General features: G+C 44.8%; 1 protein-coding gene across 3 annotated transcripts in view; it reads left to right on the forward strand.

Moving 5' to 3' along the window:
- Positions 1 to 15,941, forward strand: part of GRIA3 (glutamate ionotropic receptor AMPA type subunit 3) — a 278,796-nt gene that overhangs the window by 122,689 nt on the left and 140,166 nt on the right. For all 3 annotated transcript variants that reach the window (XM_027838756.1, XM_027838764.1, XM_027838747.1), the window contains exon 4: positions 12,923 to 13,110. In XM_027838756.1, the coding sequence (XP_027694557.1) occupies positions 12,923 to 13,110 (188 nt within the window). The remainder of the gene's footprint in view (positions 1 to 12,922; positions 13,111 to 15,941) is intronic.

A 15,941-nucleotide genomic window follows, 5' to 3' on the forward strand; every position in this document is an offset into this window, starting at 1 on the left:
TCCAGTGGACCATCTTCCCACTTGCTATAGATGGCCACTTCTGTCAAATCCCTCACTCAGCGATTAACATCACTGATTAAGCTAACTGAAGGGACTAGATCAGCCAGCTCACAATCCATTCATTTCACACGCAGAGACCTGGAACCATCCAAGTGCAGCCTCATAACCCGGTCACAACAGCTTAAAGTTTCAGGAAATCAATGCCATATACACTATAGTTAACCAATTCAATATCATGATATCTTCTACCCTCAAATTCTTTGGCCCCTCGTCCTTGGCTCATCCCTTTTGAACCACTAACCCTGGATTAACCACACCATCCATGTTTTTTATTCCTACTTCCAGACTACCAAACTCTGCTGGAGAAAATCACGTAGTTGTATTGCCAATGTCCACTACAAATTTGTTATCTAATCTGAAGTGAGTCCTCACTGCTGCGTGGCAACAGAGCTCTAGCAATTTTGGTATCCAGGGACTCAAATAAGCAAAGCAAAATACTCCCCTGGATAAGCAACACAAAAGGTGCCCTCAGATCAACTTTTTAAGATTAATTCAGTTAGGAAGAAGTGGATAGAGACCTCAGGGAGATATCTCACATCTTGGGACACAAGACCAAGGTGAGGAAGATCACCAGCACGCCAGGAGAGAAAGGTATCAGACATGACTTTCCCCCCCTCCCTGAACTGAGATTCTGGGACATCTCAAGGCCCAACCTCAGAGTTGAACCCTCAGGGGGTCTAGCCAAAAGTTTTTCAATCTTCCTCACTTTCCATCTCTAATCAGTTGCCAAGTTTCATCATTTCTACCTCTACAGTATTGCTCACCTCTGCCACCTTTTGACTACTCACATGGCCACCACCCAAGTTCAGGCCTTTATCGCTTCTCATCTGGACTATGGCACCAGCCTCCTGATTGGTCTCCCTGCCTCAAATCTCCCCCTATCTAATCCTTCCTCCTCACATCTAACAAATTGATCTTCCTAAATACTTGGTCTGACTATATCACTTCCCTTCTTAAAAAGCTTCAGGATAGGGGCAGCTAGGTGGCACAGTTGATAGAGCACCGGCCCTGGATTGAGGAGGACCTGAGTTCAAATCCTACCTCAGACACATAACACTTACTAGCTATGTGACCCTGGGCAAGTCACTTAACCCTATTGCCTAGCCAAAAAAAAAAAAAGCTTCAGGATAAATTGTAACTCCCCCACCCCACCCAATTTGGGATTTAAAGACCTTTACAATATGATCCTAACTTCCACTCTTAACTTATTTCATGTCATTTCCTTCCCCCTCCATTCCAGCCATTTGCCACTTCTGTGCATTTGCAAGCCTGTCCTCCAAGCCTGGAATGCACTCCCTCCTTTCCTCTGCCTCTTGGAATCCCCAGAAGACTATTGCTGTCCCTGATCCTAGTCTCTCCCCTTAAGTCTCAGGTTTGGTTGGAGTCAAGCACTATCTCTTACAATAGACCTTTGATGATTCCCGTTAGTGGTCTCCACCCATCAAAATACCTTTGTATTAGGGGACAACTAGGTGGTGCAGTGGATAGAGCACCGGCCCTGAAGTCAGGAAGACCTGAGTTCAAATCTGGCCTCAGACCAAACACTTGACACTTACTAGCTGTGTGACCCTGGGCAAGTCACTTAACCCTGATTGTCTCACCAAAAAAATAAATAAATAAATAAACAAAAATAAACAAAATACCTTTGTATTTATTTGTTTCCCTTTTTTTTTTTTTTTTGGCAATTGGTGTTAAGTGACTTGCCCAGGGTCACACAGCTAGTAAGTGTCAAGTGTTTGGTCTGAGGCGGGATTTGAACTCAAGTCCTCCTGACTTCAGGGCCGGTGCTCTATCCACTGTGCCACCTAACTGCCCCCTTTGTATTTATTTGTATATACTTTGTATTGACAGTGTACATGTTGAATGTCTCCCATGAGCCACTCCAGTGGAATGGAAGCTCTTTAAGGGTAGGGACTATCAATTCTGTCTCTGTATTCCCAGTGCCTAGCACATAGTAGGCACTTAATGAATGTTTGGGGAATTGAAGGAAACATTCTTTCTGTAACTTAGATTTGAGCTCTAGAGTTTCATAATGGTCCTCAGAGGTCATCCATTATAACCCATACCTAAATGGAATGCTGGCTACAACATCCCTGATAATTGTTTATTCAGTCTCCACTTGAAAACTATTCCTGGAACTTACTACCTGCTGAGGCAGCCTGTTCCATTTGGGGATAGTTCTCATTATTGGGAAGTTTCTCCTTACCTCAAGCATCTTTGCATCTTTCACCCATTTTTCTTTGTTCCGCCCTCTGGGGCTAAGTGCAGTATGGTTGTTGTTTGTCCTTCATTTTCTTTTCTTTTCTTTTTTTCTTCTTTTTTTTGGTGAGGCAATCAGGGTTAAATGACTTGCCCAAGGTCACACAGCTAGTACGTGTCAAGTGTTTGGTCTGAGGCCGGATTTGAACTCAGGTCCTCCTGACTTCAGGGCTGGTGCTCTATCCACTGCACCACCTAGATGCCCCCTTGTCCTTCATTTTTTAAGAGGACCTTGGCATCAGGAAGGTGATGCCATGACTTGCAAGTGAACTGGATTTAAGTGAGGAAGGGCTGTGCAAAGTCACCAGCCTTACTCTCCCCTCCGGAGCCATCTGAGTCCAGCGGCAAGATATAGATCAGGATGACTAGAGATGGCCCTGGATGCATGGTATGATAGAGTGGATAGCCTTCAAGTCAGAAAGACCTCGGTTCAACTGCTCTTTGACACTTACTGGGTGTGGCACCCCGAGCAAGCCACTTAAACATTTCTTCTTCATCTGTAAAATAAGAGAGTTGAACTCAATAGCCTCTAAAGGCCTTTCTCGCTCTAAATCTATGATTCTGTGATCCTAAGCCTATTCCCTCTTCCCCATGACAGCTGTCACATCCTTAATAGGGGGCCAACTCTTAGGCCCATCTTCTCTCTGCTTACAAATGGGCACACTAAAGTCCAGAAGGGGAGTGACTTGCCCAAGGCCACACAGTGAGTCATTGGCAGAGTCGAAGACAGACCCCAGGCCACCAGACCCACACCCTGCTCAAGACTTGCCACTCCACCAGAGCTTCCTCCCTTCCAGAGGGAGCCTTCTATCATTGCCCAAGGAGCTTTCTGATGCCATTAGTGTACTGGCGAAGGCCAGAGATAATGCATTCTGTTTTGAGGGTTGTCAGAACAAAAGTAGGTGGAGAAAATGATCTTTTCACTTTCTTCCTATGGTAATTCCAGCATCCTTACACCCTTTATTCTGCTCCTGATTGCATTCTTCGCTTGAAATAGCTAATAAACCTTAAAAACCAATCATCTTTGGTGTCAGGGCTGCCCCATTACAAAGGGATTTGCTGAACTGCACTGAGCTAAGCCAAGCACTGCCCATAGATGGGAAGGCTCCCCTAAGAAGATCCTGGAGCATCTGATTATGTCGTTTCCATCTGAAATATAAACATGTTTTGTGGCCTAAAGGGATTGTCAAACAGTGTTTGGAAACACACTGGAAAATTTAAGGCAGCTTTCAAAATTGGCCAACGTGACGATCCCAAGCAGCCTGGTTTGGGTTTTATTTTTCGGTTTTTCCATCCTGCATGCAGGGAGCAACTGAGTTCATTGGCCCACCAAGGAAATTGTGGATAAACAGTCAATAATTCCCTGGTTTCCTGCCACCCACCTTCCCTGCACTTGCTTGCAGTCCCATTGCACCAACCTCCTGGAAAGTTTACTGGCATCCTTTGGCACTTGCCTTCTTCTCACCAGCCTGGTAGAAACAAATTGCAAGCCAAGAGCAGACATTTGGTTAGGTCCCACTGCTAGGCACTTGGCCTGAGTAAACATGGATCATAGGAGCCTAGATCTAGAGCTGGAAGGGACCTTGGAGAGCATCTAGTCCAGCAACCTCTTTTTACAGGTGAGGAAACTGAGGTACAGAGGAGGGGAAGTGACTTGCCCAAGGTCATATATATATATATAGGATCATAGTATCCTAGATCTTGAGGTGGGAGGGCCCTCAGAAGCCCTCTAGTCAGACCCTCTCATTTTACAGAGGAGGAAACTGAGGCCCAGGGAGGGGAAGGGACTTGCCCAGAGTCACAAAGGTAGGAAGTGGCAGGGCCAGTATTTGAACCCAGGTCCTCTGACTTCAAATCCAGCATCCTTCCCCCTGAATCCCACTGCTTATGAGGCTGTGGCCACAATAGACCGTTTCTTCCACTAAGTTTACCATTGTGGTAGTAAGTAACCAGTTCTAAGATTTCTAATGAGAATCCTTATTTTTTGCAAACAGAGCCCCAGCCAGAGCTCCAGTGTTTGCCTGGCCCTGAGAATTTAGTGGGAGCAGCTGCACTCCTAGCCAACCCAATAAACATTTTACCTCAACATTCTGTGGCTCCAAGGACCCCTCACTCCATGCCTGAACCAATATTCCAGGTTTAGGCGTCGCTCTTAGGTGTAGCCAGCTGGCATACCAGAGCAAGGAAGTCAAAGTCAGGAAGACCTATAGGGAAATGAGGGCTTGGACTAGCTGACCTCAAGTATCTTCCAGCTCTAAAGCTATGAGCCTTCCCCTCCATCTCTACCTGTTGACATACCTCTCTTCCTCTTAGATCCCATTCAGGTGCCACCATCTCAATGGACTCCCCAACTAGAACCAATCCCTCCTCCCTTTGAGTCTTTCCTGTGCTTTATAACCATAGTCTAACTTAGAGTTTGTTTATTTGTACATATGTGAGGGGCAACATGGTGGAGTGAACAGAGTTAGGAAAGCTGGGCTCAAATCCCATCTCCCACATTTACCAGCTTTGTGACCCTGAGCAAGTCACTTAACATCTTAAGCCAGTTTCCTCAACTGTAAATTGGCGATAATGAAAAGTGCAGTGTCTGCTTCACAGGGCTATCGGAAGGCTCAAATGAGAATAATATATAGAAAGCACCTTGAAAACTTTAAGGAGCTAGAGAACTGTTACCTATTTTATGTCCCCATCCTCAGTACTGGATTATAAGCTCCTTGAGAACAGGGACTGTCATCTTTCATCCTGGTGCCTCGGTAGCCATTTGCCCATCATATGTGTTCGGTGAACTTGCTGCCGTCTGTCAGGAAGTAGGGCGACCTCTTTGAGTTATTTTTCCAGTAGCAGGGACACATGGGTATGGATCCATCCATGTACTTCCCCCCAAAAAAATACCCTTCCCTCCAGTAGAAATCCATCCAATAGGGAAAGCAATGGCTTTTCCCAGAGGAGAGTCAGGGAACGGTATATGAAGAGGTCAGGTGGTACCAGATGGTGGAGGGTTTTGAATGCCACCTTCACTTGATAGGCCACAGGGAGTCCCTGACAATTTCTGAGCAGAGCAGTGAGATGGCAGGACCAAATCTTTGCATAGATCTTTTCAAGGGGAAAACTCCTCTGTTGTCCTTAGGACTTCCTCATCTGTCCCTCAGTGCCCTCCCCCAGTCTCATTTCCCAGAGCCTATCTTCAATATTCCTTCTGACAGCCTTCTGATGACATCAGGATCAAGAGACCATGCCATTCTTGGCAGGGAAGACAGGCAAAGTAAGGCACAAATCTGCCCAGCTGAACCACCAAGGCCTATTTGTCCTCTGTCCAGTGACTGGGAACCAGGCTTCCTCCCTCTTCCTTTGTCCCCTTGGGAAGCCCATGCCCCCTCCCTCTTCCTCAAGACCCAAGGCACAACCCCAGGAAAACAATAGGAGCCAAGTAGTCTCTCTGCAGCCCTTCCAAACTGGGAAGAAAAAAATTCAGATTCCTTTGCCTGACATTTAAGATCTTCCATAATATGACTCCACCCGGCTTCTCCAATTTTATCTCACACTTCTGTCCTCTACACCCTCTATGCTCCAGCCAAGCTGTTCCCCACGCACCCTGTATTTTCCCACCTCCTTACCTTTGTTCGAGCTGTTTCCCGTGTCTACAATGCCATCCCTCCCCCTCCTCTATTCCTACCCAACCTTTTAAGCCCAACTCAAATATTGCCTTCTACCTTGAGCCATCCCCTGTCATCTGTGAAACTTGCCCCTCATACCTCCCTGCTGCACCCATATTTCCACAAGAATTTGCACAAAAATCTCCTTTATAACATCCTTGACAAATGGCTTAAAGATGAGAACCTCACTACCTCCGTAGGCATCCAATTCTACTTTGGGACAACTCTCATTGTTATTGAAACTTCCTGACATCAAGCCAAAATAGGCCTCATTGCTTTCTACCCATTGCTCCTCCTTCTACCCCATGGGGGCCAAGAAGAATGAGTCTCTTCTCTCTTCCTTCAAAAACTGGAAGATAGCTCTCATATCTCCCCCAAGCCTTCTCCTCTCCAGGCTAAACATCCCCATTTCCTTCAATAGGTCTTCATCTGGGTGATCCAGAGCCCAGGTTCTCTCTCATGAAGAACCTACACATCCCTGCCTACTCACGTGTTCATTGCAGCCATGAGCTGAGTTAAGGGGTAATGTGGTGCAGTGGGAAGATCATGGGACTTGGAGGCAGATGGTCCTATGTGTGACTTTATGGAACTTCGTTTACCACTCTCCCCCTGAGGTTCCTCATCTGCAAGATGACGCAAGGGCCCCTCCAGTTCTAAATCGATGAGCCTATGAGTTCCAATCAGTACTGGTCCATTGATCAGAAGGAAAGCCAGGGGAAAGAATGTGGCAGACTTAATTGGCCCTCCCAAAGGGAAGGTCTCAAAGCATACATCTGGCTCCAGGGGGTCAGTTTGCTAACTTTCAGGTCCCTTTGGAATGATCAAAACTTGGAGGGGAAAGATGGCTCTTGACTAATACCTGGAGCCCAGCAGGGGCTTCTACCATATATGTAAGTGGTTGCATTTATATCATGTCTCATAATTATAAAGGATTTCCTATCTTAGATAATAATGGCTCCCATTTCTAGGTTACTTTACAGTTTGCAAAACTCTTTCTTTGCAAGTGCCCTAAGGAAGTAAGTGCTATTATTACATCCCCATTTTACAGATGAAGAAAACGAGGCTCAGAGAGAAAAAGTAACTTGCCCAGAGTCACACAGCCAATGAGTCTCAGAAGATTCCAAGTCTGGTGCTCTTTCTGCCTCCCCACAACTGGCCTCCCCTGCCTACTAGGGTCACCTTTGGTTTTGAAAGCTAGCTCCCTAAGAGTTGTGGCCCAGAAATCCATGATACACTGACTTCCAATGGGTGAACTTAGGCAGCTGTGCCTCCTACTGTGACATGGAGGTGACCTCAACATGTAGAAGGCTCTGCCAGTGAGGCATGGGTTTGGGAAGATCCTCCCAACCTGGAAAGGCTTCAAGGACCATACACTAAGTCATCAAGGGGTCAAAATCATCACCAATAGAGGGAAGTCCCATACTGAGGAATCATAGGTCCTAGAAACATTGAAGTTACAAGCCAGAGTTCGGTGTAGTGGATAGGGCACTGGACTTGGAGTCAGTAAGCCTTGGGTTCAGATCCCATCCCAGATATTTACTTAAAAGTTGTATGACCCTGGGCAAGTTGCTTGACTTCTCTATGCCTCAGTTTCCTCATCTGTAAAATGAAGGACTTAGACTTGATAACCTCTAAGATTTCTTCCAATTTGGGGTCTATGATCCCCTCTGGGCCTCAGTTTCCCCCTCTATAAAACGAGGAGGTTGGACTCGATGGCCTCTAAAATCCCTTCCCATTCTAAATCTGTGGATATAAGAATAACACGGACCTAGGTTCAAGTCATGGCCCCTGACACTTCCTGAGTGGCACTGGCAAGTCACTCTCCCACTCTGAGTCTCAGTTTCCTCTTTAGAAAGATGTGTATGGTTTTACTTGTGCTGCTACCTCACAGCCTGGTTGTGAGCAAAGTTCTTTGGAAAGCTTAGTCACTAGAGAAAATGGGGCTCATCATTATTAATAAAAATAAAAACAATCAATTATCTGATGGCATCTATAAAATGATGGCATATTACCCAGAGCCACTTGGGCAGGAGCCCTACCAGCTCAGGCAGCCAAGACAGGCTGCCCACATCCAACAGGTGCAGTAAGGGATTCTCAGCAAACACTTTGGAATCCCCATCCCAGGTGCTCTTGGTTTCTTCCATTGTAAGGCTCACTGGGAGTGGATCAGAAAGCTGTTCTCTCAGATTGAACAAATCTACTCCAGGTGGTTGAAATCGCCTTTCATCTGACAACGCAAAGACAAGAGCCTCGCGCTCAACAAAGCTGACCTGTTAGTGTATGTTGTCTTGATTTGCTTCAGAGAGGGTGGAGCTGCACAGTTCAGCAGCCAGGAGATAGAGGTTGAGAGAGCCTCAGTTTCTCCATCTGTCCCGTGGGTTAAGAGGCAATGAGGAGAGGAGGAGGATTATGGATCAGCAAGCACTTATTTAGCACCTGCTAGTGCCAGGCTCTGTGGTCACCCTCTAGAATTTCATAATGTAAGCATGTGGCACCAATTCATTTGCCCCTCTGTGTGCAGCCCACCATGGGGTCAGTGTGCAAAACACCCTCATCTTCACCATGCTTTCCCTTAGCTCTTTTGTCTCAGATAACCTTGGACAGATCCAGTACCCTCATGAGGTCAAATTCTTTAACAAACACATAATCCATAGATTTAGAGCTGGAAAGAACCTGAGAATCCACCTAATCCAGCTACCCTCCCAGTACTCCAGAGGAGGGAAACTGAGGCCCAGAGGGATGCAGTGACTAGTCCAACATCATGCATGGGATCCTAGATTTAAAACTGGAAGGGCCCTTGGGGTCATCTAGTCCAATCCCCTCACTTTACACATGGGAAAACAGAGGTTCAAGAACTTCCCTAAGGTCATGAGTAGAAATGAGAAAAGCTGGGATCTGAACCCAGCTTCTCTAACTCTTAATCTAGCATTCTCTCCATTATACTTTGCTGCCTTTATTTCTAGTTCATCAAATTAAACAATGCCTTTTCATAGGATTCTTAAGATCAAGCTTTCCTGTAAAGAGGTAGGAAAGCCAAATAGCATATGAGGCTTTTTGTCATTTTCTTTTGGTCCGTGGTTTCATCAGTATGGAACATGTGGAACTTCCAGTGTGGTAACTGCCTCCACCAATATAGAGCAGCAATTAGTCCATGATTTGTCATCCTAAGAGTTGTCAGGTGAACTTGCCCAGATGAACAGCTAGTATATATCAGAGGCAGATTTGAATTTGAATTCTGGTCCCCCTAGCTCTAAAGTTGACACACTATATACTATGTCAGTCTACCACCCAAGTGTGTTTGCTAATCTCCTGTCTTTATTCCAGATGCTTACCTACTCCCACAGAATATATGATCGTAATCACAGCCATGAAACATTTTGGGACCTTATACAGCTCCTTCTATCTCTCTTCTGTTCTCATGCTCATTTTCTATGCTAGTTATTGGTGCATGTGATTTGTTCCCCCTAATAGACAATCAACTCCTGGAGGGAAGGGGCTGTATCTTGTAAGAATGCTAAGAGCTCACATTTCTATGGAGTTTTAAGTTTTACAATTCATTTTGCCTCATAACAACCCAGCAAAGTACAGGGGTGGGGAACCTGTGGCCTCAAAGCCACATGAATCCAGATTCAGTCAAAGGGCCACACTTGAGGACCTAGAGGGCCACATGTAGCCTTGAGGCCACAGGTTCCCCACCCCTGATAGTTCAACCCCCTAATTCTACAAAGGGGAAAAATGAGGCAAAGGGAGGAGGAAGGAATTTCAACGGTGTCACGTGGCTAGTTAACTGCAGAACTGAGACTGGAACCCCAGCCTCTAGATGCATCATCTAGGGATCTTTCTACTGCACATTGGTACCCAAACAGAATCTGGAAGCCCATCTATCAGGGATGTTGCCAGAGAGAGATGCCCATGCTGTGCTAAATGATCTCAGGTCCTTGCCGATGTTAAAAATTCAGTATTGAATTTTATGGGGAAGAAGTCAAATTTCTTTGGAAGCAGAATGAAACCATGGCTCACGGTCCTGAATTTCAATGCCTCCTCTCAAGTCACGCTACTCATGTGACCCTGGGCAAGTTAACTTTACCTCTTAGGGCTGCAGTCTCTTCCTCTATAAGATGAGGACTTTGGTTAAATGGCCCCTGGGAGGTCACATAGGTAGTAAGTGAGTGTCAGAGGCAGATGAGAACCCAGATCCTCCCTCTCCAGAGCCAGAACCCTCTCTACTGTACCACACTAAGTCTATAATTCCAGATTCTGGACGTGTGACTCACTCAGGAAAGATTTTTAAACATTTCCATCTCTTCCTTTCTATGCCCATTCTTTCACCTGTATATTCCCAGTAAAGCTGAACAGATACCCCGGGCCTAAGGGAAAATGGAAAAAAGAGAAATAAATATGTGCGGCTGGCTAATATGGAGCAAAAATGAACATTTCAGAGTTGGGTAATTGACTCTGATCTGTGATTTTGAGCTCTGGTACTGAAATTGCTCATTTGGAAATTACCCAGTACTTGGGTCTCATTTGTGATGTGTATCCCTGCATGCCCAGCATACAATCACAACATGAGGGCCATTTGAGTCACCACTATGCTGCCATCTCCTCAAGTAGGCACTCCAATTGTTGGGCCCATTGTCTTTGGATCAAGAGTCAGTATTGTCAACCAGAGCCTCCCTGTGGTACAGAGTGAGGCCCAGAGAGCTGGCCAGAAACCTCTTTTCGAAGAGCAATGATCTCCTCCCTCCACTCTCATCCTTGGGGGCTGAGGAACTTGTTCAGCTTTCAGGTTGAGGAATCTGAAGCACCTCCCCCCCACCAACTCCCACTAGACACACACGAAGTTAGTGAGAGGAGGCTACTTTAAATGTTGAAGCAAGAAGGGCCCTTAGAACAGAGAAGATCAGAGCTAGACCTTAGAACACAGAATGTCAAAGTTAGAAGAGACCTTACAACACAAAACATCAGAACTAGAAAGGACCTTAGAGAGGGCAGCTAGGTGGCACAGTGGATAGAGTACCAGCCCTGGAATCAGGAGGACCTGAGTTCAAATCTGGCCTCAGATACATAATACTTACTAGCTGTGTGACCCTGGGCAAGTCACTTAACCCCATTGCCTAGCCAAAAAATAAATTAATTAATTAAAATTTAAATTTAAAAAAATTAGAAAGGACCTTAGAACACAGGACATAGAATGTTGGAGCTGATAGGGACCTTAGAACAGAGAAAGTTACAATAAGGATCTTAGAACATGCAACATAAAATGTTAGAACTGGAGAGGGATGACCTTAGAACACAGAAAAGAGAATGTCAGAGCTAGTAGGAATCTTAGAGCAGAGAATGTTAGAGATATAGAACATAAACTGAGCTGCAATGTCCCTTAGAACATGCAACACAAAATGTCTGGGCTATAAGGGACCTTAGAACATAGAATATTGGAGCTGAAAGTGAACTTTAAACACAGGCTGAACTGGATGGGACCTTAAAACATAAAATGTCAGAGCTGAAAGGGACCTTAGAACATCAAATACAGACTGTCAGAGCTAAAATGGCTCATAGAGCACAGAATAGAGAATGTCAGAGCTGAGAGAGACTTTACAACATAGAACATAGACTGGCAGAGTTGGCAGGGCAGAGAACATACAACATAGTATGTCCGAGCTAAAGGAGTCCTTATCTGTCTCATTCAATCCCTTTTAGCAGTTTAATGATTTGGTATTTTATTAGTATCTTGATACATAATAACTTCATGCCAGAAATAAAAATATTTATGGGACTTAATTCTTGACCTCAAAAGGACAGAAAACTATTCCCACCTACCTTAGACCACCCAAAACTCTTCACTTTTTCATTCCATCCTGGGTAGATCTAGAATACTGAAGAGTAGAGTTGCAAGTAGTTATTGGGCCTTGACAAACTAGATATAAATTAACTCAAAATCAATAAAGAATTCCCAGTACATGGAAGTGAGAAGAGACAGTAACAAAGCGGGTGACTTAATATCAATCAATGAATCAATTCTGGTCGTAGACTATTTGTTTTAGATTTATAGTATGTGTTTTGTGTCTCTGTGTGTATAGGTGCCATGATCTGACCTTCTATGCAGAACCATGGAGTAATGGGGTTAACAATGGTTATTTTCAGTGGTTTAAAGAGAACTTGTTCATGATGAGGCCATGTCTAGAACCTCAGCAATACAGGCCAATGAAAAGTGTATAATTTAAGCAGAATCAGGGTATGCAAGACTGCCTACATTGACTAGACAATTAGATCATTTCATCGGTTTAGGAATAATAACTTAAAAATGAAAACAAGTCTTTAATAAGTAACTTTGAATATCAGTAAAATAAAACATAGTTCTCTTTATAGCATATATGTATATATAATGTCAGTGTTTTGGCTGTCATGAATTAAAAGCCCTTTATCATAAAATATATGATTTTTAAACTTTATTCAAAGTAAATTTATAATCCTTCAGACCTCCCATACAAAACAAAAAATGTAGGAAAAAGAGCAAATACTGAACTATATGAATACTTTTATCATTCCTAGTTTGTAGTTTATAGAAGTGATACACATACCTAATGTGTGTCTATTCCTCAACTTATTAGTTGCAATGTACACTGCAATAAAATATGAAAATATATGCCTGGTAAACATTCATTCATATATACAAGATGGCAGCTAATGCTCTCTAACTAACCAAACTTGTCAACTTAAAAACAAGATGGAAGTGCTTTTGCCTGGATTATTCAAGAATAGGATGGCGACCATGCCTAGTGTCCAGAGTTTTTCAGCAGGCCCACAAATGGATTCAATGGCCTGTCTGTCTCTGAAGATGATGATTCCCTGCCAAAGATTCCTAAAGTTCAGTGAATGGTTGACATGTCTACAAATGCCTAAATAAGAAGCGTTTTCAATTAAATAATTACCATATTTTTTTTCTCCTCTAGGATTCTCAATCCTCCAGGCAATTATGGAGGCTGCCGTGCAAAACAATTGGCAAGTGACAGCCAGGTCTGTGGGAAGCATCAAGGATGTGCAGGAATTCCGGCGAATCATTGAGGAAATGGACAGGCGTCAGGAGAAACGATACTTGATTGACTGTGAGGTCGAGAGGATCAACACGATTCTGGAACAGGTACAACAGTGTGCAGCCAATCCCCCAGACCATCCCACTAAAACATTTCCCACATCTGCAAAGAAATGGCATGGCCTATTCAATGATTCAAATGACCCAATGGGCCCATGGATGGCGATTTTCTTCTGAACCTTACCACCTCACTCTACTCCCACCAGCCTCCTGCCCCACAATGTGAAGTCTGTTGGCAATAGCAGACTCTGGATCAATGCCCCTTCAGCCAGAGACATACCCATGGTTCATGGATAGCTGACCTATCCAAAGTGATCAGTGCATTTCTCTTCCAGACGTACTTTGCTATAGAGGGTGCTGTCATACTCAGGGGAATTAAGGAGAGAAAAAGAAATGATCATTTAATTCACTTAGGGTGAACTGAAGTGAGGTGAGAGGAGGTGAAGTGAATTTGTCTCCAGAGCATGGCCCCAGGACTATGAATTCATTGATCTCTCAAAGCATTCCTTGTCCCAGTCTGACTTCTGGTGGGAATGAGTGGTTAACTTTTCCTCTATTGCATCCATCTATCACAACTTTTCCTTTGATGCATCTGTTGCATCATGTGTTCTCACCAAAGTGACCTACTAGCTGTTCCCTAAACTTAGAATTCCATCTTCAGCCTCCATGCCCTTGCACAGTCTTCCCCTCATGCCTGGAATGCTCCCTTTTCTCACCTTTACCACAAGGTTGAGCTCAGGTACCACCTTCTACAAAAGCCTTTTTGTATGAAATTCCCCCCTTTTCATGGTGTTCTCCTCCCCCTGAAATCACTTTGTATTTATTTTGTACTGACTTTATATTTCATTTTCTCTGGGCATGGAGGAGCAGTACCCCTCCCCTTCTCCTGCTCTCCCCCGTCCCATGCCATAGAACATAAGCCCTTAAGGTCAGGGATTACATCTTCTTTGTCTTTGGATCTCCATACAGTAGGAGCTTAATAAATGCTTCTTAGATTGAATTGAGTCGAGAAGTCGAATTGAAACTTGGGATTTGGCATAGTAGCATCATATTTCTAATATGTTGTGGAGTTTGTTTTTTCCTTGGAATTGCCAAAACAATTTCTAAAATAAGAAGGTGTCATAAAATAAGAAAGGAAAATAGCCACTCAGAATTCCATAATACTTTAACGTTTACAAAGCACTTTCCTCATGACAAGCCGTTTGATTGCTGAGTGTCTGTTTCCTTGCCTTGCAGATGAGGGGGCTGGATTAAATGGCTTCTGAGGTCCTGGCCAGCTCTCTACGATCCTATGATTTTACATAGGAGGAAACTGAGGCTCATAGAGGGGAAATGACTGACCCGAGGTCACATAGCCAGACAGTATCTGAAGCAAGATTTGAACCCAGGCTTCCTGACTCCTGTCTGGATCTCAGACAGTATTCAAGGCTCCAAGTGTGAGTTAAGTGGTAGTGAATGATGAAGTCAAAGCTGCCCTTCAAAGGACCCTGCAGATTCTGTGCATTAATTCTGAAACCCGGGCGAGCATTCCAGGGAATCTGTGCCCAGAGAGCAGGCCAATAAGCCTCCCTTCACACACCAAACAGACGATTACAGTTCAGAATGAAAAGTCCAATTGAACTGTGCTGAAACTGCTTGCTCCCCCAGCTCTGAATACACTGTCTGTCCATCCTGCCAGGGCCACAACTGGAAGGGACACATTCCCACCGCAGTTCCGTTCCCCAGGCCCAGCCGTTCCAATGGGCTCCAGGCCCCGGAGCCTGGTGGAGTGTGAGCAGTCCCTGGGAGAGCAGTTGGATAACCATTGCCAGAAGACCTGGAAAGTGGGGGATGAGGATGGGACTCTGCAATGTGGAGCTCGCTAGTTGTCCCTTTGCTAGAAGATGGCTCCCTCCACCTATGAATGAAATGACTGCAGTCAGGCTAGCAGGTGGCCCTGATTATGCCAAGTGGCCCATCTTCTGAGGCACAGGCATTACCTGCACCCCCAGACTGAAGATCAGAGGCTCTAGAGCTGAAAGAGCATTGAGTCTGCAGCCAGAAGACCTGGGTTCAAATTTTACCTCTGACATTTACTACTTGTAGGGACTCTAGGCCACAGTTTCCTCTTCTATGGAATGAGGAGGTTGGACTAGCTGGCCTCTGAGGTTCTTTCATCTAAGATCTTATGTATGATTTGGGGTAAGTCCTTTCCCCTCTCTGGACCTCAGTTTCCTCCTCTGTAAAATGAGGGGGTTAGACTAGAGGCCATAGAGGATGGAGTCAGAAAGGCCTCAGTTTGAATGCAGCCTCAGACACATACTATCTATGTGACTAGGGGCACGTTTCTTAAGCTCCCTCAGCCTCAGTTTCCTCATCTGCAAAATGAGGGGAATAATAGCGTTTATCCCGATAAAGCACTATTTAAATGACAACTGTCATTACCTTATCCTATGACATAAAGATTCCCTTCCCCCTCCAGTCCCAGAAAGGTTCAATGACCTGCTTGAAGTCACACAGTGAATTAATGGCAGAGATGGGCCTCAGGCCCAAATCTCCAGGCTTCTAGGCCAATACTCCTGCTCCATCTCACTGCTACATCTTTTTTTATTTCTTTAAATCCACTCAGACTATAAACTCCCTAAGGGCTGGGACCCTGTCTTAGCTAAACCTTGTAATTCTCCCAGTGCCTAGCACCAAGCTCTGCCCTTGATCCATGTAGATTCAATTCAATTCAATTCAATTAGGTCTAGAAAGGGAAGAATCAGGTCAGCGATGTCAGTGCCTGGCCTCCATGCCCTGGAACAGGCACATACCCAAATAAAGCCAAAGCCTTTTAGTGGGTGACCTATTTCATAGCCAGGCACCCCCAGGCACAACCATGCTCCTTGTCACACCTT

The sequence above is a fragment of the Vombatus ursinus genome, unplaced genomic scaffold, assembly GCF_900497805.2.
Source record: "Vombatus ursinus unplaced genomic scaffold, bare-nosed wombat genome assembly UNPS02004596.1, whole genome shotgun sequence".
Lineage (NCBI taxonomy): Eukaryota > Metazoa > Chordata > Mammalia > Diprotodontia > Vombatidae > Vombatus > Vombatus ursinus.